Below are 26131 nucleotides of genomic sequence, written 5' to 3'. Positions count from 1 at the left end.
AACCAAACAAGTGGCTTTTTTTTTTCTTTTTTTTTTTTTTCTTTTTAACCCCTGACATACCGGGCTGCTACCCCTGGGGACGCCCCCGACAGCCAGGGGATGCTGTCTGCGAGTGCCCCCAGTACCTTCAGCATCTGGCTGACCCCCTTGATCCGCTCCTTTCCAAACCCAGACAGGGCATTCCTTTCATGCTCGCTTTTCTGGCAGCATGACTTCAAGGAATCAAGGCCCTTTTACAAAAGATTGCTCAGGCGTTTCCAGATGTAAAGTCATTGTTATTTATTGCAGTAGCACAAACAAGGAAGCCAAAGCCACAGATCTTTGTTGATAAGTTGGAGATAGCAGAACAAGATATTTTTTCTTGAGTTTTGAGAAGAGAGCCCTGAATTTTGGACCGGTGGCCTATAAATGCCCTTGGGCATTTCCAGAGTCTCCTCACGGGCAGCAGCCATAGCTGCAACCTGAGGTTTGCAAGGCAGAAGCTGGAAGCACCTTCCCCATCAACACCTCGCTCACAAAAGCTCCCGTGCTGTTGCTGTTTTGTTGCCTTCCAGCTCTTTATTTCCTTTTTATTTCCTTTTGGGTTTTTTTGCATCTCTTTTCGCAGGAGCCTTGTTGACACGGTTTATGCACTGAAAGATGAAGTCAAAGAACTGAAGCAGGTAATTCCAGTGGGATTGTTTGTGCTGGCTGCACCGGGGAGTTGTCTTTGACTGGTCAGTGCCCAGGAAAAGTCTTGCCACTGCTGGAGCAAGCCTGCAGCTCCCTGCATCCGTGTTTTCTTCTGGTTTAGCCCCCTCAATCAGCTCACCACGTCACCATGCGGTCCCTTGAGCACCAGAGCCAGCAGGAGGGAAGGAGTAGTTGGTCTTTGTGGTAATGTGAAACTTTCCCCCTACTCTAAAAGCTGTTTTCAACTTGACTGGTGAACGTGGATGGTTTCCAGGAGGATGCTTCTGCCTGCGGAAAGTCACTTGGACTTCCATGCAGGTCTGTAGGGTAGTAAGGGTCTACCTGGGCAGATCGGACCTGTTGTTCATAGAATCATAGAATATGTTGGGTGGGAAGGGACCTCTAAAGGCCATCTAGTCCAACCCCCCTGCAGTCAGCAGGGACATCTTCAACTAGATCAGGTTGCTCAGAGCCTCATCCAGCCTGGCCTTGAATGTCTCCAGGGATGGGGCCTCCACCACCTCTCTGGGCAGCCTGGGCCAGTGTCTCACCACCCTCACTGTAAAGAGCTTCTTCCTCATGTCTCATCTGAACCCACGCTGCTCTAGTTTAAAACCATTGCCCCTTGTCCTATCGCTACATGCCCTTGCCAACAGCCCCTCCCCAGCTTTCCTGTAGGCCCCCTTCAGGGACTGGAAGGGGCTCGAAGGTCTCCCTGGAGCCTTCTCTTCTCCAGGCTGAACCCCCCCAACTCTCTCAGCCTGTCCTCGCAGCAGAGGGGCTCCAGCCCTCAGATCATCTCTGGCCCCGCTCCAACAGGTCCATGTCCTTCTTGTGGTGAGGGCTGCAGAGCTGGACACAGTACTCCAGGTGGGGTCTCACCAGAGCAGAGCAGAGGGGCAGAATCCCCTCTCTGGATCTGCTGGCCACGCTTCTTTTGATGCAGCCCAGGATGCGATTGGCTTTCTGGGCTGCGAGCACACACATTGTTGGCTCATGTCCAGCTTTTCACCCACCAGTGCCCCCAAGTCCTTTTCCGCAGGGCTGCCCTCTATCACGTCATCCCCCAGCCTGCATTGATAATGAGGATTGTCCCGACCCAAGTGCAGGACCTTGCACTTGGCCTTGTTGAACTTCATGAGGTTTGCTCGGGCCCACCTCTCCAGCTCATCCATGTCCCTCTGGGTGACATCCCGTCCCTCTGGCCTGTCGGACCTCACCACTCAGCTTGGTGTCATCCTCACAAGCCAGCAGTGACCTGTTGTCCATGGGATGTCATCACCTCTGAGCCACCAGGCAGCCAGGCGCACGGAAGTACCTCATTGTACAAAGCATGTGGGCACTAATTGCATCTTCGTTCCTTTCTTTTTCTCCTTGCAGGAGAACAAAAGGATGAAACAGTGTTTGGAGGAAGAGCTGAAATCCAGGAAGGACTTGGAGAAGCTGGTTAGAAGGCTGCTGAAGCAGACGGACGAGTGTGGCAGGGAGGACACGGGGCGCAAGTCGTCCCTGATCGCTTGAATTTGGGGAGAAGCTGCTGGCAGTGGTGTGTGACCTCAGGTGTTTTTTTTTGGGGAAGCGGAACTGGATCCTTTGCCTCTTCTTGCTCCTTATTTTGTTGGGTTTGGGAATTTTGTTACCAAAAAAAAAAAAGTCATAGAGGAAAAAAAAAATAGTTTTTCTTCCATCCAATAAGGAAATAAAGCAGAAACAATCCATCACAACTAAACCAGTAAGCAAGCGGTCCATGATTCACAATTCATCTGCAGCAACTAATACCTCATCGTACCTGCTACTGGGAGCAAATACAAACTCTGCTAACGATTGCCGCTCACCGAGGGGTTGGTAGCAGTTTCCTAGAGGAAGCTTAAGCACTTTTTAATGCTTTCATTCTTTTCAAAAGCACCGGTACCTATTTATTGAATGAAAACATTATCGAGGTGGCATTGAGCAGAAACCAAAAAGCACCATGCTCCTCTTTTCAGATAATCACAACTGGGGAAGCTTTTTCCCATCCACCTTCTTTTTTTCCCCATTAGTTGACTGTAGCGAACTAGAGCCCAGCAATACTGTGGTTCCCGTGTGTGGCCTTGATACTGATTAAAATGTGCAATTAACACGAAGACGTTTGAAGTCCTTGGGGAAGCCAGATCTGGAGCACCTGTCAGAGCGCATGGGAAGGTGTGTTGCACCCTACTGCCTCCTAACAGCTCGTGATTAGCGCAACAGGTAATTGCTGTTCTGCCCTCCCCCCCTCCCCGCCCCATCCCTTTCCTTATGCATGACCTACAACTCCCAGCCCCTGCTTTGTTTTCACATGGAGTGTCCAGGTATCGTATGAGTTTAGAGTTCCGCTGTGCTTCCCCTTGCAGCACAACATGCTTTTCTCTGTATGAAATGTAAACGCTGCTTGACGACAAAACCCAAGCCCCAAACGTGCTGGCTCCCCGCTCCCTTCTGCCCGCCTTAGGCTCTCCGTCGCTCCTTCCCAAAGGCTGGCAACAGAGCCAATGGCCACTTGTCGTCCCCGCCATCGCCCCCAAAGGGGCTTTCGGCTAGGAAAAAGGCACTGTCTCTTGGGCTAGGAAAGGTATTTCTGTTTATGCTTTGACAAGAGCTGGAACGCTCCTGGGGCAAGGACGTGCGATGCCCTTCCAGATCCCAGCACAGCTCCTCGAACACAGTGCACAGGCAACATGCATATGTATCGGCTGTCTTCATCTTACTCGGTGTTACTCCCTAGTTTAGAACGGACGTTTTCCTTCCTTCCTTAGCAGCATTATAAAAGTAACCTTCTGGTAAAGTTAAGGCTAAGTCGTACGTGTATCCCAGGGCAGCGTGGTCCCCGGGTGTGCGGACGCACCACAGCTCACCGCAGTCGTAGCGTTACACGGGTCATGAAGGACAGAAGAGAGGCAATAATTACAACTCCCTCCTTGCAATTAACATTTAGCCAGAACATAGCAAATGGTGTTTGAGGAGAGCCGGACTCCAAAACATCACAAGGAGTGTAAAAAGAAAAACCCTCTTTAAATCGAAGCTGTTTCTAGGATAAAACAGGGGTCTTTTTTGCCCTGGCTACATTTGCTGTCTCTGGAGCATCCCAGCTGGATGGCAGCTCCCTGCATCCCCACGCAGGCACACAGATGAGCGGTTTGCTCAGCAGTCAAGCCCTCCTGTGCTGATTAATTGTTTTCCAGGATAATGAGCTTGGCTGTACACTGAGCAGCTCACGCTGCTGTTGGGGGGAGGCCATGCCCAGACACCCCAGCATTCTCTGCTCCCACTGCCCGCCCAAGGCTGGGCTGGGGACCAGGCTGGGGACCGGCTGGGGACCAGCACAGCCAGCACAAGGAGGCAAACCCAGGGCCATTTACACTCCGAGGAGAGGGTAGAAATAATTCCTCGCTGCCCCTCCCTGGTTTAGTTGAAACCCATGCTGTGTACATATGCATGTTTGTAAGATGTAATGTGACGGAGGGCGCACTGGGACTTTTTGGATCAAGCGTTTGTCAAGAGCTAGAAGCCAAAAAAGACAAGAAAATAAAATTAAAAGGAAAAGAAGCCATGCCGGATGGACAGCAATGTTTCCATATTTACTTTGTTTACAGTGCTTTGTAAATAGGTTCCAGTGAGTCTGTCTTTAGATGGGTGTTGTGTCAGCTGCCTTCCAGTTTATCTTTGTCATGTAGGTTTATTTACTGTAACTACTTATGCAAGTTCAACTTTTCTAACATGTTTTTATTTTGAACAGTTTTTTAATTGACATTTTCAACAAATAAAGAAGGATAAAAATCGCTTCTTAGCTCTCGGGGCTGTTTCCTTTGTTTCCACCACGAAAGCAAAGCCCGTGCTTGCTGTGGGCATCCCTGATTTGCCCGAAATGCTCATCGCTGCATCATCCTCCCTCCCATTTACCAGCTGCTGCCAGGGATACTGGTGCGAATGGTGATGCTGGCGGCCAGACTGTGGCTCCCACCATCACCCAGAGCTGCGGCAGGGAAGGACGCCTGGTCCCAGGGGAAGGAGACACGTTTTCATCCCTCAAGCGCCACCTGAGCTCTGCTGACAAGGATGCTTCATGGAGAACTAGCTGCTCCCCTCTGCACCGGCAGCTTGCTGTAGATAAGTGACTTCCTGCCCCTTTGAGATTATTTTTTTTATTTTATTTTATTTTTTAAGTTAGTGTGTGTCTTTTTTTTTTTTTCCTGGAGATTAGGTGTGGTGACAGGATTTCCTTTGGTCTACCGCTTGGACAAGACCTCTCCTGCATGCTGGTATTTTTAACTCTTTGGTAGAGATGGGCTGTGCTCTCAGCCTGCAGCCGAAGTGGGAGGATGAAGGGCAGGAGGGACGGACCCTGCTCTCCCTCTCCAGACACAGCAGTCAGAGCGGGAGAAAGACCAGGCAAAAAAGAAACATTGGCCTTGGGTGCATCATGGAAAAACACCGGAGCCTGCCAGGGAGCCCGCTTGAACCCCAGTGGTACAGAATCCCAGACTGGCTGGGGTTGGAAGGGACCTCTGGAGATGATCCAGTCCAACCCCCTGCCAGAGCAGGGTCACCCACAGCAGGTGGCACAGGAACGCCTCCAGGCGCGTTTGGAATGTCTCCAGAGACGGAGACTCCACCACCTCTCTGGGCAGCCTGTGCCAGGGCTCTGCCACCCTCACAGGAAAGAAGTTCCTCCTCATGTTGAGGTGGAACTTCCCATGGTCAAGTTTGTGCCCGTTACCCCTTGTCCTGTCCCCGGGCACCACTGAGAAGAGCCTGGCGCCATCCTCCTGACACCCACCCTTTCCGTATTTATAAGCATTGATAAGATCCCCCCTCAGTCGTCTTTTTTCCAGACTGAAGAGACCCAAATCCCTCAGCCTTTCTCCATGAGAGAGGTGTTCCAGTCCCCTCAGCATCTTGGTAGCCCTTTGCTGTCCCCTCTCCAGCAGTTCCCTGTCCTTCTGGAACCGGGGAGCCCAGCACGTTGGGGAGTTGTTGCAGAGACAGAGCGGGGCCACGTCCGGACCCGAGCACCCCAAAGCCTGCACTGGGCAGAAGAGCAAGGAGGAGGCATCCCCAGGCTCACTTTGGAGGGGGCATCTCCACTCCCGGGTCCCCGTGAGGCCAGATCCAGACCAGAGACCCTCCATCTTGCTCTCCTGCTGAAGACAGGGTCCCTCTGGCCCCTTCTCGTACACCAGCTCCCAAACAGCCCCTTTGCACAACCCAACTCCAACACAGGCAATGCCAGCATCCTCCGAGCAGCCGGGTTTGGCTCCAAAAGACCATTGATGTGAAAAAAAACAGAAGAAAAACCCCAACAGCTTAATCTGTGCAGCCCAAACCGCAGCCGCGGCTGGGGATGCCCTCCCTGATGGTCCCCATTTGTGGTGGGCTGCTCCCACCACCCGTCCCAGTGCGGCACCACTCCACAGCACAAGTAATCCCGAGCCCAAACTTACATGGGGGGAGAAGTGTCCCTCGCCCCCACGCGCAGGTGAGTGCAACGGGTTTGGCCTCCTAGAAGAGATGGAGACCCTGCCAACGGGGACCCTGGCCAAACAGGGGAAAGGGCTGTCACCAAGCAAGGGGTGACAAGGTAAGGCTGCCACCCAGGCACCCAGTGCCTACCTGGGAAGGGGCATAAAAAAATAAAAAGACCCCAAAGTAGCGCACAGGGATGCTAGGAGGGGCTTGTCACCTGGTTGGCCACCGTGCAGAGCCACGTGGCATGTGGACAGCCACCCTCAGGGCAGCCCTGAGCTCAGTGCCACGAGCTGGAGAGACCCCACTTGGAAACTGGCATCCCAGCCTTTTTTAAGGAAAAAAAAAAACCAAACCAAAACCAAACCCCAAAATCTGATTTCCTATACAAAACTTAAAAAAATTACGTTTCCCAATGAGCTCAGTGTGTCTTGAGCCGCGCAAGCACCTCTCCCAGCAGATGACCATGCTGCTGCGTGCTGCTGCCCCAGCTCATCCAGGCCTACCCCCCACGCCAGCCCTGCTGATGTCCCCCAGGTACTCATCACCTTCTCATCCCCCTCTCCCTCCCTTACTCAGACAGAAGAACGAAAATCAGTTCAGAAACTGTAAAATCCACAGCCCAAGGAGTGACAGAGGCGCCCCACATCACGGGAAAAGTCAATGTATTGACGACCTTCAAACTTTCCATGGGGAGAGGAAACCTGCACCCGCCGTGGCACGGGGCAGGGACCGGGGAGGAGAACAAAGCTCGGGAGAAGGCCACGGCTGGATGGCAGCAATCGCATCTCCTCCCCTCCCACGCGCTGCCTCGCGTCTGAATCCCACGGGCTATTTTTGGCAAGCGAAGAAACAGAGGCAAGAAAAAAAAAGCCCCAGGAGAGGCAGCGGTGTGGGCAGGGGGGGGCGGCAGTTGGCATCTGTCATCCATTTGATGGTTGGACTCGATCATCTGAAAGGTCCCTTCCAACCAAATTGTATGATTCTACCTTCTGCTCTTGCTGCACAAGTTATTGAGCTGGTTTATGCCTCTTTGTTTGCTTGTTTTCTTCTCCCCTCTTTAATTGTTTCCCCCAGTCGCGCAGGAAAATCTATTTCTCCATGCGATTTGCAGCTCCCGGATCCTCTCTCGCTGATTCAGGCTGGCGATCGCAGACTGCCTCAAACCCTCTGGCGGGCGCTCCCGGCCCCTGAAGCTGGGGGGCCGCGGGGGGGGCGGTTTGGAGGCTGTGCACTGATGGCGATTTCCCCTCCCTTGTGACAAACAGCGTTTCTGCTCCTGAAGGTTTTGGGCACCCAAGAATGGCCACGCACATGCTCCTGGCGGCTCTCCCCGTCTGCTCGCTCCCAGCCAGCTTTTTCCCCTTTCCCAGTCTGTGCCAGTTTGCAGGGGCTCTGGTTTCTCCAGTGGCTCCCACCTGTATTCCCACTGGGGCCAGGCACCTCCAGTTCCCCACGGAGGGCCGGGGGTCTCCAGCCGCCCCAGCGTTGTGTCCGTCAGCCCATCCCGCAGGGGCTGGATGGGTTTTGGCAGCGGTGGGGACGTGGTGGGACCCAGGAGGTGGCCGCCCAGCCCCTGCCGCCCCACACGCAGCGGCTGCAGGATCCCACCTCGTGCAGCATCCATCCCTCCGCTCCAAAGTGGAGACATCCCTGTAGGCAGCATGACCTGGCGGGTGGGAATAGTCCTTTTCCAGCCAGGTGTCCTAAATCCCCTTAAATTAGCACCAGCCCTGGTGCCTCCCCAGGGCAGGGGGGGTCCCTGCTCCCTCTTCCAGCCAAAATGCCCCCGGTGCTGCCTGGCCCTGGCACCCCAACATTCCCCCAGGGACGGGGTGGGATGGCTGCCCCGGGAGGCCGTTGGAAATGTCCCCACTGCCCTCTCGGTCCCCAGACCCCAGGTAGGACCCAGTGAAATCCCAGTGTGTCCCAGTCCGGGGTTGAGAAGGGTGAGCAGCGTCTAAAGCATACAAAGCACCCGATCTCTTAATTCGGGAATTGTATTATTTGCCACAGTTGACGAAACCCCAGACTCAGGAAGGGGGAACTGGGAATGTCAAAATATGCTGCAAAACATGGCTATGGCCACACACAGTTCACAAATATAGTTTTACAGTTTTAGTTAAATAAATAGTTTTTGTACATGGTGTCAGACAAGAGTGGTCCATTCCCTGGTGAAGTTAGGTAATTTTGGAGAACAGTCAAAAAAATACATGTTAAATTATAGTAAAACCAGACCGTCTCTGAGCTCTCCTCTGCTGGCTTTGGGAGGGGCCCGTGCCGGACACCCAGCAGGGCAATGAGCTGTGCAAAGACTGCCCCGTCCGTCCCCGCAGTGGTGGCACTTGAGCACTGTGTTAGGACCAGATCTGCAGCCTCCAGCCAAGTAAAACCTAAGAGCTGCCCAAATCTGAAAGCTCTTCTGCTTGCAAATCTACCGGCTTCCAGGAGTGCTGCCCAACCTTTGCGCTCTGAGAAGTGTGACCTGTACAGCCAAGTGGCTTGCCACCTTTGGCATCTTTAGATGTTTTTAAAAAATGCAACATAGAATCATCAAATGGTTTGGGTTGGAAGGGACCTTGAAGATCATCTCATTCCAACCCCCCTGCCCTGGGCAGGGACACCTCCCACCAGACCAGGTTGCTCCAAGCCCCGTCCAGCCTGGCCTTGAACCCCTCCAGGGATGGGGCAGCCACAGCTTCTCTGGGCAACCTGGGCCAGGGGCTCACCACCCTCACAGTGAAAAATTTCTTCCCGATATCTAATCTAAATCTCCCCTCTTCCAGTTTGAAGCCATCACCCCTCATCCTATTATCCCACTCCCTGATCCAGAGTCCCTCCCCAGCTTTCCTGGAGCCCCTTTAGGGACTGGAAGGGGCTCTAAGGTCTCCCGGGAGCCTTCTCTTCACCAGGCTGACCACCCCCAATTCTCTCAGCCTGTCCTCACAGAACAGGAAAGGTGCTGCTGTGGACACATTCTCACTGAGGACAGCCAGAAGATGCTCTGCACATACATCTCGAAGGCCTTGGAAAGAAGCAGTCGGTCCTGCCACTCCTGGACTTTCCCAGTCCTCCCCAGGGGAGGAGAGGTCTCAGAAGAGGAGAGAGGTCCAAATTTGACAGTGGTGGCCAATGTCCCTTCCACAGGCTAGTGAAACAGTCCACAGGCAGAGTGTCCCCTACCTGCAGCAGTGGGAGGAGGACAGTCGCGCAAGCAGATTTGGTTCACCAAGAACAGAGCACCACCAGCACCTTACCAGTGCTCTGGGTTGAAATCAGTGACCACCCCTCTGATGCAGAGCGGTGAACCTGGCCAAGACAGTGTCACCCTAAGCAAGAAGGCTGCTTGAGTTTCATAGCTAGGCACGGGTGGAAAAAAGGGGGTTCTGGAGATAAAGCAGACAGTTAGGGTGGCAACAATGCATCACCAGCAGCTACCACGTAAGGACAGCACTTGGCTGATTAATTCCTTTAGGGGAGACGTTCCTAAGCCGTTTAATGTTTTTCCGTTGATGTTTTGTAAGCAGATTGGTACGGGAGATACGCATGAACCTAGCTTGGCTGGAGCACCCTGAGCCATCCTACATTCTTAGGAAAGAAACGTTGATGGTAGAATTTGCTAAATAAAGCTCTCGTGACATAATGGGGACATCCACCCTGCCAGGTGTGTGGGGCATGGTGGACCCAGACACACAACACCAGCATGTACCAAACCGTTGGCAATGAAAGAAAAAAGCAAAGTGCAAACAACAACAGCTTCATACTTTGTTCCATTTGTGTTCTCAGGGCCCCTTGGCCCTCATTAATAAATAAAAAAATATACAAATTAAGAAACAAGAAAACCAAAGAGGCAGAGGAACATAAATACGGGAAACAGGGAAAGCCACTTTGCTCAACAAAGTGGGGCTGGACCCCCAGTTCGGGGCAGCCCCCTCCTCACTACAGCTTGAAGATGCCAAAGTAGGTGCTGCCATGGTTGTAGTTCACTCGCGTTGAGTCTGTCACGTTGACAAAGACCATGTCGCCTTCCCGGAGCTTGAAGACACCTCCCTCCCGGATGGACTGGAGGTCGCAGAAAGATGTGGAGGTGCTGTGTGTGTTTAGTCCCTTCAGCAAGAGCCGGTCCTCTTCCATGGGGAGATACAAATAAATATAGAGGGTGAAGGGTGCCGAAGTGGCTGCCTTGGTGCAGAAGCTGACTTGGGAGTAGATGTAGTAGAGCCCTGCTTCCTTCACCTTCAGTTTCCCCTCCTGGTAGGATATCGAGTTGTTGTTCATGGGGCCATATATCGTCGTCTTCCACTCTAGCACTGTAGGGGGAAAGCGTGGCAGGTGAGTTGGGAGAAGGAGATTTTGGCAGGCTGATTTTGGGGGCAGACCCCACGGATATTTGGCATCACGGCCTCTGTCTGCTGCAGGGTGTGGGGGTGGGTCCTGCCCACCCCAGGACACATCCCCAGCCCCGCAGGGTCCCCGTCCCCGAGGCCAGGACATGTTTAACCCGAGTTTCTGATCTTAACACCCTTGAATCGATTATGCAAGCAGAGAAGCATTTTGCTTCCTTCCTCCAACCAAGAGGAAACGCTTAGGTTAGAAGATTGCACACAGTTGCCACCATGGGCCAAACACCCCCCGTGTCCGCCCCTGTAGGTTTGCTATCATCTCCACGGCTTTCGGTGGCACAGCCTCCAAGCCCTCAGAGCACCGACAAAACACACTGCAGCTCCTGTCTTCACAGGCACCCATCCCAGGGCACATAGTTTTTCCGAACTAGGTGCTGCCTTTCTTCCAAAGTCCTTCCTCCACGTGGCCTTTGGAGAAGGCAAGACTTTGCCAAGGAAAATAAAAGTCTCACACTTTCAGTCCCTGGAGGGTGCAGAGCTGGAAGGGTTCTGCATGGCAAGGTCTGTCTCCCATCGCCGGGACCACTACCCACACAGACCTGCTACTGGTGTGGCTTTTGGGGAACTATCGGTGTCACCATGAACACGCACTCCCGCTACAGTCGGTGCAGATAAGCCAGCAGAGACCAGGAAGCCATGGCCATAGGGGCTGAGCTCAGCTATGACCTGCGGGAGGGATTTTTGGACCTCCACCTTCCCCATCCTACTGAGACACCTGCAAGAGCACCAGGGGTGAGCACCCCAGCTCCATGGGGAATAACGGACCGTCGCAGCCCAGACTCCCAATCCCTGTGGTGGGGTGGCACGGGTGGTCCTGGGGGAGCCATGCAAGCCCGTGGTCCATCCCCATGGATCCCGCAGGGATGGTCCCTCTGCTCTCCAGCGCCAAGATGCAGAGCCGAGCTCCAGGCAACTGCTGCTCTCGGCGCAATTTCAGCCTGCTTTATAGGCTCACCAAGTGCTTAAGCCGGGAGCTTTAAAACACAGCGAGTTTCTCACTTCTTTGATCTTATCTAACACTAAGCTTTCCACAGGTAGACTGAGCCCTGGGTGAAATGCTGCGTCAGAGATGGAAAGAGCAGTTGCCGATTACTGGCAGTTACTCCAGAATTAAATCAAACGTGCTCAGATTGCGAAATCCTTGCCAGATAGAGCAACTGACTGACCTTGCAGACTCTTACTTGCTTCGGTCATCCTTGCTCTTGCAGGATGTCCCTTAGCTCAGGCTACGCTGGGGGACGGAGCTGCGAGAGCAGCCACCGTCCGTGCAAAGGGATGCACAAACGCAAACGGACTCATGCCTTTCTCAAACCTTAAACAGCGGCCGTGGCTGTGAATAAGTGCGGTTTAAGTGCTGTGAATAGATCAGGTTGGAGCTATTTGTGGTGTGGCTGTAAAGCCACCAGCCAGCCCGTATTGCTGCCGGGACCAATGGTTAAATCAGCAGGTACAATATGCCAGAATTCGGCACGATATGCGGCAGCCACCCCGGCAAGGCATGGCCAGGAGGGCAAAAGCCTTGCGTTTTGAGTCCCAAAGAAATGTGAGAGGTTGGCTTCCTTAAATATGAAGGAAATAGTTTTTCCCCTCATAAAAAACACCATAAAGATGAAGCCATTGTGGCGCGTTTCTAGGAAGGCATACATAAGGCTACTGAGGATGCCCGGAGCCCGTGTGGCGCAGGTACACGTGGTGACATGACCACTGGGAGGTCCACTGTGCTTTGGGGACACGCGCTGGTGATGGAGTTGTGCTGTCCCTGTCCCAGCCCCTCCAGACCCCCGGGGCAGGAATGCCAGGTCCGTCCCGGGACCACACTGCTGTGCCCCACTGGCTCCCTGGCCAAGGCGGTGCCGAACCCGTCTGTCTTACCTGAGACAGACTTGCTGCTCTTCTGACCTGCCAGGTGGGCTGCGACCGGCTGCCTCTTCTCCCCTGCAATTCCGAAAGGCCGGTGTTATTGATGGCTTGGCACCCACTGTCCCCCCGCCTGGCCCCGGGCAGCACAGCTCCTCTGCAGGGACCGTGGCACCTCCCACCCTTAGGATTTCTCTCTGGGCCAAATCCAGCTCAGAAGCACAGTCTCCAAAGTCCCTCCCACAGCAGGATCTGGCCTCTGCTCAGCAAAGACACTCAGTCACCTTCGAGGGATAAAGCCCGCGGAGGTGACCGTGCCACCTTGCCCACCATGGGAACAGGACCTGGATGCTCCTGCTGCTTACCTGCCACAGCCGTCTCGTTCTTGTGCATCAGACGGGGATGCTCATGGCCTGCAATGAGAAAAGGCCATGGATTTAGTTTTGGATTCATTTTCATCGGCTTCAGGCAACGTGGTGCCCAGAGCCGCCCGCCCCAGGGAGACAGCCATGCCCAGTGCCAGCCCCATGCCGTGCCCAGTCCTACCCCCCGGGGAATGCTCCAAACCCTGATCCCTTCCCCTGCCTCTCTGCTGTGTCCCGGGGCACCAGCGGGTGTTGCAGGGTGAAGGAAACCCCTTCCCAAGCCAAGCTGCTACTCCTGCCCCCAGCAAGCCACCTGGGAACTCACCTCTCTGCATTTCAAACTTGGGCTGCCCCTTGCTGGCTCCCCCGTCCTGCAACAACAGCAAAAATATATGCTTTTTTAAAAAAAGATGTACAAATCAAGGATTTTGAAAGCCTCTGTGTGAAGGATGCTCTGGCCATGGCGCAGGTTGGTGCTCTTTGGCCCCAAGAGGTCTCAGCGGAGGGTACCCGGACACACAAAGCCCCTCCAGCACCTTCCCCAGCATCACACGCGGCCGCGGGCTGAGCGGCTGTTTGCAGCAGCAGGGCTTACGATCTTAGGTTTTATGATCTTAGGTTTTATGCAATGCAAATGATGAGATGGGGAAAGTTTATTTAAAAAAAATAAAATAAAATAAACAAATAACCATCTCCTTTTCATGTAAAACCATGCCGGAGAGCCATGCTGTAGATGCTGCCCAGCAAACTGGGCACATCCCTGCCCCTACAAGAGGGAATTTTCAGGACTGCAGAGCACGGTCCATCTCAGACACAATTTTCTGTTGCCCATTGGGTGCTGATGCAAACCTAAAGGTTTAGCTGAGGCAGTGGATGTCACCAGGCTGCCACAACGAGGAAGAAATGTCCCTCTCCTGCTTTCTGTGGCCAGCACAGCCCCTCCTAAAGCACGAATTCAAGGGCCGAGCAGGCTGAGAGCACCCCATCCCCGGCTGGGCTGCTCCAGGAGGACATTGCAGTGCAGGTTGGATCTTTTGCACAGCATCCTCCTCCTCCTCACTGGCTGGCAGGACCCATGCCACGTGGCCCGAGCCTTGCACCGTCATCGACAGCTGGGCAAAGCAGGCCAAAAAGTGGTCCCAGCGGCAGGTGGCCACAAGCATCTTCCCAGCCACCCGGCATGGGATCGGAGCAAGGTGCCAGACTGCAGAAAAATCATTGTTTTTCAGACCGGGATCAGAGCGCAGAGCCCGAGTGGCTGCAGATCCACCCCTCCCACTGCCAAGCCCCGAGCACCCCTCGGCCACAGCTGGACTTGCTCAGACCAAGACAGTTTTGAGAAAAAAGAATGGGCGAGATTTTTCAATGCTATCAATATAGTGTGAAAAATACAGTGTAAAAAGAACATAGTGTAGAAAAAGGGCGTGTGCTATGCAGCCCCAAGGTACAGGGCACCCATGGTTTTCAAAGAAAAGCTTGGGGTGAAGCTGTGTGTGTGCCTGGGAGCCCCCCCCCTCTGCCTTCAACGGGGTCTTTTTCTGCCCAACAGCAACGTACCTTGCACTGGAGGTTCTGGAAGCCCTTTAAAACCTTTTCACAGTCCAATAATGTCGACTTCTGACCTTCTGCCGTCTGACATTTCTGTACTTTCCTCAGGAAGATGTAATCTTCATTTAAGCTCAACACGTCTTCCATCTGCCAGTGCGGGGAGAGAAGAGAGGGGGGAATGGGATGTTAGTGGGAAACCTGCAAGGGCTGGCAGCAGAGCCACCATAAATCACAGCCTGGAAAGCTCAAAGTCGGTGGTTCAGCATCGGGATGAGCAGGGCAGAGACACTGCCGGTACCAAACGCTCCCACCGACACCTGCATCCACCGGGAATTGCACCCATGGGGCTGACCCTGCTTGGCTGGGTGAGCGGAGGATTGCTCAGGATCCCTTCCTATTTTCTATCACCTTGATCACGAATATAAATTTCCCACTCTGCCTTTTCCAAAGGGCAGCTGGCAAATATCCACACGCTTGCACCTGCAGACAGCGGCGCGGAAATGTCAGCGAGCGGCTTCTTGCTGCTTCTGCCCCAGCAGCCCCAGCAGGCAACTGGGATGCCCAGTCAGCCCTGCCATGCCCTGCCTGGGCAGGGTGGCTTGTCATTTTTTCAACTAACTTATTGGCTAAAAGAGCTGCCGGGAGATCAAAAACGACTTGTGGGTTGGGGCTGAGTCCTGCCGAGAGCTTCAGGTTGAAAAAATCAGGTTAAAAATATCAGAAAGACAAAAAAAGAACAAATATATATATATCTGTATGTGTGTATTTATATATATATACATATACACACACACTGATTTTTGAAATTACACCTGTTTTTTGTAAAAACCTAAGGTTCGATTAAGTGGTATAAAGACCTCCAGATGGGCATGAGGACACACAGCCTGGCAGAGCGCTCAGGGCAGGCACCACTGGGGTGCAGAAGGTCGGGTTTGAAGCCCTGTCCCAACCTCTGAAGGCAGCTGAAATCCTCCTGCCACCCTCAACTGCGTCTCGGCTGCCTCTGATCCTCCTCCATGACCCCAGAAAGCCCCGTTTCACTCCTCCGGGGACCCTCTGCTCCCCTCTGGCTGCAACCCCCCTGCAGCAAAGTCCTTTTCCAGGTCCCTGCCTTTGTAGTCCCTCGAGGTCAGGATTGCTCCCCACCCTTGAAAATCAGCAGACACCCCCCTAAAATTTCAATATAAGTTGAGATAACACATTTAAAAATCAATAATGACGATCTTAGCGTTGCATCCGGTAAGGAGAAGTCATTCTGGGTTTTAGATGCATCATTTCTTTAGCTGGTAGTTTTTTCTGGTTGGGAGGAAAGTAGCTTCAGTTTGGGGATTTTAAGCATTGTGCAGTGCGGCGGCGGTCATGGCAATCTCGAAAATAGCTTTTCAGCTTTCAATTTTGTTAGTAAATATTGTCCCACGTACGGGACAGGATCACTGACACTGTGCTGCTTCAAAAAAGAAGACCGGGTACTGAGATCCACTCTTTTCTTCCCTAAGCAGAAAGGCAGCATCTGAAGTGAGATTTTGGTAAAATTCACACATGCAAATACTAAATTTCTGGACCCCTCCCATCCTCACCATTAGAGTCACAGTGCTGCCAAGGGCTACGGCACCAGAAAAGCCACCAAGGAGCCTAAAATAGCTACTTGTGTGTTTAAGCCACAATCTCCTCTCCCCCGCCTGGCCATCGGCTGCCAGGTTTGCCATTAACGGCTCTTCTTGATTGATCCATTATTGTTGTGTTAATGAAGGGAACAGATCTCTTCCTCAGCGTACAACTTAGCGGCAAATTAAAGCAGAAATGAGAACAGGGGTGTAATAAATGCCACTCCCGCATCCATCCAGTGGCCAGCATCGTCTTCTGCCATATTCATCCTTTGGGCGAGCACATCGCTCCGCGGCTGAAGGCAAATCGCGTTAGTGATCCAGCAGAGACAACCTGATTTCTCTACTTACCTTATCCATCTTCATGTGAAGATACAAACAGAAGAGTACGGTCCCAATCGTCTGTGCTACAATAAATACAGCAAGGAAGCCCATGAACATTTTCATGGTGCCGGGCGAGGTGCTGCCGATGGGTCGGGGCGTCGCAGGGCTGTAGGGTTCGTTCATCCTCTGTGCACGTTGCCGGGGCTCCTTCAAATGCGCTGCTTGCAAGTAGCATGAGAACTGTTGTGTGAGCGCCCGCTGCTCAAGGATACAGGTTGCAGCAACCTACACTTCCTGGAAAAAACTCTTCGTAGTGGGTAGGTTTGTTCACTACCGTCTCCCACAACAAAAGAAAAAAAAAAGGGTTGCTTAGACTTTCTTCTCTGGTGCACTTCCATGCTTTTTCCTACCATTCTACCAGAAGCAGAGAGAGTTTCTTATTCCATATATTCATTTTTGCCCTCAAAACCCTCCAGACGATGCCCGTGTTTTTTTCCTGCTGTGGATGAAAGTTTTGTAGCAATGTGTCTTCAAAGAAATGAAGACCATGAACACATGGGCAGAGCTACTGAACAGCCCTGTGGGTTGCCAGGGGCTAGGAAGCACTTAGGAAATCAGTTGTTTCCCAAAAGGAGAAGAAAGGTTTTTTGCCCTCGGTTTCCTTCATGAGGAGGATGACTTTGCAGTGAAGATGCTTGACTGAGGCAGGCGGGTTGTGCCAGTCTCTGGCCTTCCCTTGTGCTCCCCATGGATGAAGTCTCTGCAGGGGTAGTCTGGATAATCCTGGAGAAAGGACTATCTCTATGGGCACCGCGACCCTGCGGTGGGCACAGCTTTCATGCTCAGACAAGCGAGAATTTGGGTCTTGGTTCTTGGACATCATTTTGGAGACCTAACTTTTAAGCAGCTTTCTTGGTACCCTAGTGAGGTGCTCACCCTCCACCCAAGGGCACAAGCCACCTCAGACCCTGTCCCTGCTTACCCATGTTACCTGTATCTATATATTTGGGCATGAAAAGGGCAGCTGGGGATGCTGGGCACTCCTGGAAGCTGCTGACCTGCCAGCATCACCCCATGCAACTTTGGGCAACCCATGTCTCCTCTATGCCCTCATGCCTCTTGAGCCGGCAGCAGGGAGGCAAGATCCTGTCCCCAAGCTCTCCAGTCATCTGACGCTCATGTGGCCATGGACACTGATAAAATAATTCAGGGTAAATGCAGAGGGATCCTCACTGCTTGCAACAGGAGACAGACCACCTTTTCTCCATGTAAAAAAGGAAGAATCTGGGTTTCTGCTGGGAGACAGAGGAGGAGGGCTGGTTGCTGGTTTGAAGGCAGTCGTCAAGCCGTCATGTAAAGTTGTTTTGAAAGAAGCATGCTAAAGGCGAGGTTCTTATCAGATGTGCACGCAGCAAATAAAGGGTTGGATCCTGCTAGAAGCAGCGAGGCGCTGAGCAGGGCCTCCTCTGGGAGAGGAGGGTTCTCAGCACCTTCTTGGGGCTGCTCAGAGCCTCGCAGGATGGAGTCCAGCGTTCGCTTTTGCTACCTACCCTCTCTCTCGCATCCTGTCCTGTGTGGTTAGGGCGCTGTGAGCTGCAGATGCAAAAGCTGGTAACAAAGCACAAACATCTCTGCAGCCAAGTCGGAGTTTGACCTCGGCAGGTCACCGTGTTCCTAAATATAGCGTCCAAATCGCAAGTGTGGGATGGCACCAGGGTCTTCGTGGGCTGCAATTCAGTGGCTGGGCAGAGGACAGCCCGTGACCGAGGCCCTGGCTGGTTCTCTGGAGTCATGTCACTGTCCTGGGGACTGTCACCCCTCCGTGCTGGGGATGTCCAACTCACATGCTCAACATGCTTGCTGCCCAGCCCCATCAGGAGCATCCTCCCAGCAGCAGCTGGGAGGTGACCCAGCTGTGATGGGGATGCACCGTGTTGGGTCACAAAAGGGGATGGAGACCCTTGACATTGCTAGGATTTGGACCTTGGGCTTGCAGCCCTGCTGTGTGCGGGACCAAGCCACTGCTTTTAGTCCTTTCTATCTTAAAATTGGCATTATCTTTGGAAAGAGCAGCCCTGGCCTCCTCACAGGGCTCTGGTCCGACACCGCATTCCTACACAGTGTCCCTACCGTGGTGAGCTTGCCACAGACAAAAAGCCTTTTCATGGTGGACATCCCCAAGGACACCCCCCACAGCTGAGGGCCACGAGGCCATGGTGGGGAGCAGCTGCCCAGAGTCCTCGCCCCATGCCTCAGCCCCGTGGCGCTCACCATCATTTTCCAGGGCTCTTCAGAGTTTCCTCTAAATTTAACACTCATGTTTGGGGGAAGTCTCTACATGAGAAACCAAACGACATGAGAATTCATCACTTAATACTTTCCCCGAATCCTGAGTATCGGGACTGAGGCAGCTGATAACGTGTGAAACCACAGCAACGAGCGGTGCAGAGCGCAGCAAGTGAGGTTTTGCACAGCTATTCCTGAGCCCTGGCTGTCCCCGGCAGACAAAACTTTTTCAAAGCCGTTTCTGGATAGCCACCCGTCACTGTTTCGCCGAAATGAGAAGAACCTGTAGGTAACGCCGGAAACCCCGAGCGCATCATCGGCTCCATCACACACACCTTGATGGGGAGGACGGAGCTGGCAACAGCCTCAGAAGGGCACCCGGGTTTGGCAAGGAGGATGGGGAAATGCTCCAGTTTTGGGTACCCAGCACAAAACATCACCAGAGGGTTGGCCAGCTTGTGCTGTAAACCAGGAAATTGAGAGTCGCTAGTCACCGGCACCCTGACGGGAGAAACCGGGTGGAAAATATGACAGCGGGGATCCTGGCAGAGGTTCGTCAGTGGGGAGGACAGGCTGGCAGTTCCTCTTCAGGAAACCATTGCTCCATGTCAGCAATCCAGCCCCTCGTCACCCCGGCTGGCGGGGAGAAGGCCCTCGGGAGCCACCTCCTCTACCTTGCACCACCAGGTCCTGCAGCTGCTCCGGCTGGAGCCCGGAGTCAATGCCAGTAGCACCAGATCTACCAGGGGGTGCCAAACAAGGTCTGGGGAAGGTAGAGCCCCATCAGGCCATCCCACCACCATCACTCTTCAGATCCAGGCAAGACAGAGCTGCCACATGGCGTGCGGTGCTGTTGGTCCCTGGGGACACGGTCTGTTGCTACCTTACTGCTTCACATGGATGGTAGGGATGGGGGAGGAAGACTCAAAGTCCTCAAAGCCCATGTTATCCCGTGTCAGGGCCAGGTAGCAGCATGGTTGCACATCCTTGAACATTTCACCGCTGTAGGAACGTGGTGGGGGGTGTCGCAGAGGGGGGACACAGCCTTGGGGAAAGAGGGAAGTGGTCCAGAGGGACCCAACACCTGAGGGAAGAGTCTGCCTGCATGGGATAACTCCAGAGAAGGTGAAGTCCCACCTTTACCTGGTGATGAGCCCACCACCAAGAAACCAATGGGGTTTTCTTTCACCCCCAAAACCCTCTGAATGTGACCATACCCATCCACTCGTGAACCCCAACTGGCACAGTTCCTCCAGCCAGACAACCCCCGGGTGAGACAATGGGAAAATGTGATCCATCGCTTGCATTCCTATTGACCTAGTTGCGGTATTTCCGCTGATCAGCACATTGTCTCCACTTGTACTCGGCGCTCAGGGTTTTGTTTACCGAGAAAATATCCGGTTGCCTACCCCGGTGATCTGTCAAAGGCTGGGAGCATGTCTGAATTCAGCAAGGTGAAAGCTGATGAGAAGAGAGGGATTTTTTATTTTTTTTTTGGGTGCCCGCTGCGGTTTCGTGACTAGCTCTTTAAAATGTGCTGCTCACGCCACATGCTCTTGACAATTAACAAAAGCTGGGCCCTGTGCAGTACTAAGAACAATACATTCAAAAAGAAGATTTTATTCTGAGTCACAAAAGGAGTTTGCCTGCGATGCTGTGGGAGTGATGCAGAAGGGAACCTATGAGAGAAACCTAAATTAGCTCCTTCAGCACACAGACCATGGGCAGAAGGGAAATTTGAGCTTTTCCACCATTTGCTTTATCGCTTCTTTAGATGTTTCCCTCTCCTGCATCCTTTGAGCTCTTGTGTCTCCAGGACAACCCTGTCACCGGAGAGGAAGAGGGAACAGACATAGCCAGACCACCACCGAAAACATCACCAGCATCCGGAGAAGGAAAGGTTGCGTTGCAGTTTCCGTTCATTTTTTACCTTGGTATGAATGAGAGAAAGCTCTTGGAGCCCAGAGCAGCAATAGGCAGCCTCAGGAATAGGAGGAGGCTTCAATCCTTGTGATGGTCACGTCTCTCTGTGGAAGCGAAGAGCAGAAGATGGTGGTTGTAGCCACTACAGTGGTAATGGCAGGCTGCAGCCCCATTGCTTGCTGTGGCCCTCAGCCGTGGAGACACCCATGTGGAGGTTCAGCAAAAAGTTCCAAGTTCCAGCAGACGTGAACACGAGCTGTCCCAGGCTCCTGCTGCCCAGCAGGTAGATCAGAGCAGGGTGTGGAGCACCATCTCTGCTGCATTGTCCCCAGAGATGTGAGGGGACATCTGCCCCTTCTCTACCACCCTCCAGAGCAGCAAAGAGCAATGGGAAAGAGCTGCAGGGGGTGGCACTGGGGTGGTGCTGTCCCTCTGAGCCGCCCTGCTCCAAGGGCCATCATCCCCTGTGCCCTCCATCCCTCCTCACCACCCATAGATGCACCCCAAACTGGCTTTTCCCAAGGGGACTGAGGTGGATGAAGAGCAGGGAAGGCAGAGAAACAAGCCCCAGTGACTCCGTGGAGGATGGAGGGCCCCGAAGGGCACGTGGCTCTCCTGCCACCTCTGGGCGGCAATGCCAGCCTTGCTGTGCTGAGCCACGGAGAGCACCCGGCCTCTAAACTGCTGATGCTAAGCCTTCACCGAAGCCGTGAAACCACAAATCGCACTAGAAACTTCTTGCTGTGACGGGCTGCACCTACTTCTCCTGGCTTCCTAAAAATAGAGCCTGGTGCGGGGAGCCCCCGCGGCCCCAGCCCTGCCAAACAAGCCCCTGCTGCCTGAGTCACAGCGGAAGGCAGCGGGAGCATCCCGTGCGTCCCCTCTGCGCTCCAACCAGTGCCGAAAGCAGCTCTCCCCGGCACGGAGCGCGGGGGCCCACGACCATCAAAGCCGCAGTGAAACACCCTGGCGAGGCTCTGCCCTTTCATGTTGCGAAAGGAGAGAGTAGGAGCGGGGGAAAAGCAAAACCCGCGGGAGGCTGCGGGGCTGCCGACGCCAGCGGCTGCCTCCCACAGCACAGCGCCAGGGGGTGGGTGGGGAGGGTCCCGCCATCGCCTCTGCATTGCCCCTTCCTCCCACACCCGCCCCCTCGAGACAGGACCGAAAGGCAGCCAGGAACGTGTCTTCTGCATCCATGTGGGACTCACAAACAAAGCAAAACCCTCTGGAGGAGAAGGGGGACACTGCCATTCCTCCCCACCCTGTGGGGCTGAGCCCCCCGGCAGTTGCTGCTGCAGCCGGCTCCAAGCACTTGCCAAACCCAGCCTTGCCAAGGCAAAGTCACCCAGCCTCGCCTCCCACCGCCCCACGAGGGTCCTCGGCCACACCGGTGGAACATGCCCATGGGCCAGGAGTTGCATTGTGCCCTAAGGAAGGTTTCACAGCTCTTGGCCAGAGTTCAGGAGGTGATGCCACATACAGCATTGGGATGGGTGTGACCCCAAGGATTTTGGGTGGATTTTGTCATGGGAGGTGGGTGAGACACAACCCAGATCACCTGCTGTCTTGCACAGCCTTTACCTCCTGGGATCACTCTCTTCTCCCAAGTAACAAGTGTTAGGACAAGAGGAAACGGCCCCAAGTTGCACCAGGGGATGTTTAGGATGGATATTAGGAAAGATTTCTTCACCAAAAGGGTTATCAACCATTGGAACATGCTGCCCAGGGCAGTGGTTGAGGCACCATCTCTGGAGGTATTGAAAAGACGGGTAGACATAGTGCTTAGAGATATGGTTTAGTGATGGGTTTTTATCAGAGTTAGGTTGATGGTTGGACTTGATGATCCGAAAGGTCCCTTCCAACCTGGGCGATTCTATGATTCGATGATTCCGTAGCCGGAGGTTTGCAGTGAGCTCTCGGGCTGCCCGTGCCTGGTTACCCCTGCGGGGCTGCACAGCACCGACACATCTTACAGAACATCATCTGGATCCTGATTGGAAATTATTGAGAGATGTGCAATCTCCCAGGGCTGATTTGGCAGCCACTAATTTAATCTCCTGCATTAAACCCCAAACCCTCTACCAAGGCAATATTAATGCAAATTACTCATCTTTTTCAAAACGTCACATGCAGCGACCTCCGTAAGGCTCTCACCAAAGGGCTTCCTTCGCCACTGTGAGGATCAGCTCAATGGCTCTTCACTGTGTCCCCTCTCAGCCTGCACTGTCATTTCTCCCCTCGCCCTGCGTTGACCTTTGAATCCTCTGGGAGGTTGTGCTCGTCCCTCAGGATCACTGGGATCCTCTTGGGGTCATGGAGACCCCCAAGGTGGGCAAGAGAGGGGTTGGACTAGATGATCTCCAGAGGTCCCTTCCAACCCCTGTCATTCTGTGATGCTGTTGATGATGACAGGAGACGAGCCAGCAAGGGTGACGGGCGGCCAAGGAGCAGTGCTCTGACCTTTGGGGAGGAAAGCCTCAGCCCCTGCCTGGGAGTAACCATCCCCATGGGGAAGGTGGCGCCTGGGGGCAGGAGGGAGCCGTGCTGGGGTGGAAACCCGCTGGCAGCCACGCTGTCTAGTAACGCTCAGTCTGAGAACCCAACCAAGACGATCCGCACACGGTCGGCGGCAGCAAACCTGATCTCGAATCCCTTGCAAAGCAACGCAGAGGCAGAGCAGCGTCGCCTGCGCTGGCATGCAATAGATACTGCAATGGTAACCCACAGCCCTTTCCTCTCGGCGCTGCAAGCTGTGGTGCTCCGCGCCAGGCACGTGGGCGTCGCGAGGAGCCTTCTCCCTGCAGGGTGGCAGCCCCGCTGCTGCTGCAGCAGGGTGGTGGGAATGCTCGCCCCAGGGACAGCTTTGTCCTAGGCTCAAGCCTGCAATGGCTCGAGCTTTGGGGCGTCATTTTGCTGACAAATCCATCATAAAAATCCCTGGGAGCGTGCAAGAGACACGGCAGAGAGCAGATGCTAAAACAACTCTGCCATCTACTGACTTCTCCGGTTCCCCTCCCTGCCTGGTCTGTCCCTCCATCCCTGCTGCAAACAGACACCTGGAAAGATGATGTTAAAAATAAAGGGCCTCCATGCAGGGCTGTGGTGCCGCAGGTGACGCTGGAGGAGCCCTGCAGCCAAGCAGGCGTGTGTCTCGCCTGCTGTGCGCCCCGGGTACACGGGCACAGCTCAGGATAGTCCTCAGGCTGCAGAGCAACCGGCTTCGTGGGGAGAAGAGCAAACTGAAGCTGCAAAAGCTGCTGCCAACATAATCACAGAATGGTTTGGGTTGGAAGGGACCTCAAAGCCCATCCAGTGCCACCACCTGCCCTGGGCAGGGACACCTCCCACCAGACCAGGTTGCTCCAAGCCCCGTCCAGCCTGGCCTTGAACCCCTCCAGGGATGGGGCAGCCACAGCTTCTCTGGGCAACCTGGGCCAGGGGCTCACCACCCTCACAGCCAAGAATTTCTTCCTCAGGTCTCATCTAAATCTACCCTAACATAATAATGGTCTTGGTGCTCAGGCCAGGGACAAGACCTGCTTAAAGAGGAGGGCAAGTGTAACTTCCTGTAAAGCAGTGATGTTTCAGGAATTTCTCCATCTGAACAGACCTCAGGGGCAGGTTTTCCTCTGCGTGTCCGTGGGAGCAGTGCTTGGTGGCTGGCACTTGTCTCCTGCAGGTCCAGCCACCTCTGCTGTCCCCGCAGCCCCTGGGAGCCGGGCCAGAGCAGAGCCCAGGGCTGGCCTGGTGTGTGCTCAGCCAAAGTGCTGGCAGCCGCCGTGGGGAAGAGCAAGTGACAGCCCCAAGCCAGGCTGGTAGCCCCGATGCTGTGACCAGAGGAGGTGCAAAGCCTGCCCTGGGCTGAGCTCCGACCCCAGGCAGGGTGGACGGCACGCCTTTTGTAGGAGCTGTGCACAGAAACCTGAGCAGCAAGATCAGCTCGGCGCCACCTCGCTAAGTAAAATTAAAAGGAAAAAACACACCCAGAAGTGAAACTAGAAGAACATCCCTGGTGCTATGGAAACCATCCTGCCAGCGTGGGAAGGTTCCTCCTGGGCTAAATCCCGGCCACTGGGTGCTGCCCCCTATTTCCAGTGCTGCAAAGCAAAGGAGCTTCAGCTGCAGAGATCAGGGGAGACACGTGGCCATAAGGACAAGGACATCACCACCCCCAGCCTGCACCTTAGGGAGTGCATGCCTGAGCAGTGCAGAGGCAGCTGTGTGTGATACGTGGGAGTGTTTAAACACACCAGGAATTCATTTTCTCTTTTGCTTTCCTCCTAGCAGAGTCCCGGTGTGCACCACGCGTGCAGGACCTCTATGGCTGGAGGTGGCCGGTGGACCAGCACACCACGCTGCTGGGAGCACCATCGCCTCAGCCCCAAATGCCCGGCCCCACACCAGTGGTCCCAGCGGCTTGGGGTGGCTTCTGCAGGGGAAAATGGTGGCAGCACAATGACAAACGTCGAGCTTGCATCTTGGCAGCCAAGGACTGCCTCTCCCTGCAGTCCCTGCTTCTCTGAGGAGGAGTATGGAGACTTCCCATGGCGATGCTGCTGCAGCGGGATGGTACTACCAGAAGCATCGACATGAGGGTCTTTAAGATGTTTCTCTTTCCAAACAGTGAGAAAGTTAAAACCATGGTCGCTGTGCAGCCGAGCTCTCCCACCAAGACTTTATTTTCCCAAGGGAGATATTTCCTTTTCAACGCAGGTACTAGAAGCAAAAGGCTGTGTTGCAGCTTGAGCTCTCCTGGCCACTGTCACACCGTGTCTACCATGGCCAGACACACTCATCACCAGGAAGACCTGCTTTGAATTTTTTTGGGTCACTGCCCAGAGAGATGCAGGTCTCCAAACACCCTGCTGAGCCGTCTGTCCTCTGCATCCTTCCTGCAAAGGGTGCTGCGTGCTTGAAAATAAGCAATGAGGTCAACAGATGTGTCCACGCATCACACCTGGGGACAGTACAGCATTGGATATGCCAGCTCCAGCATCCCCCTCTGTCCTTTCCAGCCTGGAGGAGAGGCATTTCCAAGAAGTGGCTCCAGCCTGGATGAAACACAGCCCCAATGCGCAAGCAGGACATCTCCCGTCCTTCCAGGAATGTGACAGCGGAAGATGCTGCAGCCCCAGCCCCTGTGTCCTGCTGACGCTGGGAGCAAATCCGCTGCAGTTTCTAGGTAGAAGTCACTCTTACCAGCAGACACAAGGCGCTTCTCAGAGCTTGCAGCCTGCAGCCTGTTTGCAGAGGGCTGAGAGACCTCAGCTCATCTCACTTTTACCACAGGGGCCAGGCGTGCACCCAGGTGGCTCCGGCAGAGCCCCACACCCGGCCCCGGCCCCTCTCGCTTGGCGATGTGGGACCTCTACTCTGGCTCCCGACCCTCCACACTAGGGCCATGATGGGCTGGAAACCTCCTGGGAAGCACTCTGAGTGTGTCGGCTGTCTTCATCCTTCCCAGGGGTTTCCCCTAAGGTGTGGACCAAGTTCCTGTACAGCTACAGTGGCTTGGCTCAAGCACTCCGTTTTAGGAGGGGATGGGGCTAAAAAACTAGAATTAAGCTGATCATCCATGTGCAGGTCCCCCAGGACCAAGTCACACCAGAGGAACAAGCTTCATCTGGAGAAGATTCCTCCAGACATCTCTCACGTGTAACACTTGGGA

The 26131-nt window shown here is 54.1% G+C and overlaps 2 protein-coding genes across 11 annotated transcripts in view; one reads left to right on the top strand and one right to left on the bottom strand.

Annotated features, from left to right (window-relative positions):
* ARHGEF6 (Rac/Cdc42 guanine nucleotide exchange factor 6) overlaps positions 1–4471 on the top strand; it is a 44517-nt gene extending 40046 nt beyond the window's left edge. For all 10 annotated transcript variants that reach the window (XM_074600370.1, XM_074600368.1, XM_074600378.1 and 7 more), the window contains 2 exons: positions 608–662; positions 2053–4471. In XM_074600370.1, coding sequence (XP_074456471.1) covers positions 608–662; positions 2053–2193 — 196 coding nt within the window. In that variant the 3' untranslated portion in view covers positions 2194–4471. The remainder of the gene's footprint in view (positions 1–607; positions 663–2052) is intronic.
* Positions 4472–9905: 5434 nt separating this feature from the next.
* CD40LG (CD40 ligand) lies at positions 9906–16537 on the bottom strand. The gene is made up of 6 exons (XM_074599682.1): positions 16282–16537; positions 14336–14473; positions 13104–13149; positions 12779–12826; positions 12429–12491; positions 9906–10463 (listed from the first exon to the last, which is right to left on the bottom strand). Exons 1-6 carry the CDS (start codon positions 16435–16437, stop codon positions 10093–10095), a joined length of 822 nt encoding a protein of 273 aa, XP_074455783.1. The 5' UTR covers positions 16438–16537; the 3' UTR covers positions 9906–10092.
* Positions 16538–26131: the final 9594 nt, after the last annotated feature.

The sequence above is a fragment of the Larus michahellis genome, chromosome 9, assembly GCF_964199755.1.
Source record: "Larus michahellis chromosome 9, bLarMic1.1, whole genome shotgun sequence".
NCBI lineage: Eukaryota > Metazoa > Chordata > Aves > Charadriiformes > Laridae > Larus > Larus michahellis.
The sequence above is the reverse complement of the archived record's forward strand: the minus strand, read 5'-3'. Positions and strand labels throughout refer to the sequence as shown.

Coding starts and splice junctions, on each gene's coding strand:
- CD40LG (XM_074599682.1), bottom strand. CDS start 16,437: ATGAACGAACCCTACAGCCCTGCGACGCCCCGACCCATCGGCAGCACC. Junction 14,474..16,281: donor TTCACATGAAGATGGATAAG/GTAAGTAGAGAA, acceptor CCGCACTGGCAG/ATGGAAGACGTGTTGAGCTT. Junction 12,492..12,778: donor GAACGAGACGGCTGTGGCAG/GTAAGCAGCAGG, acceptor TCGGAATTGCAG/GGGAGAAGAGGCAGCCGGTC.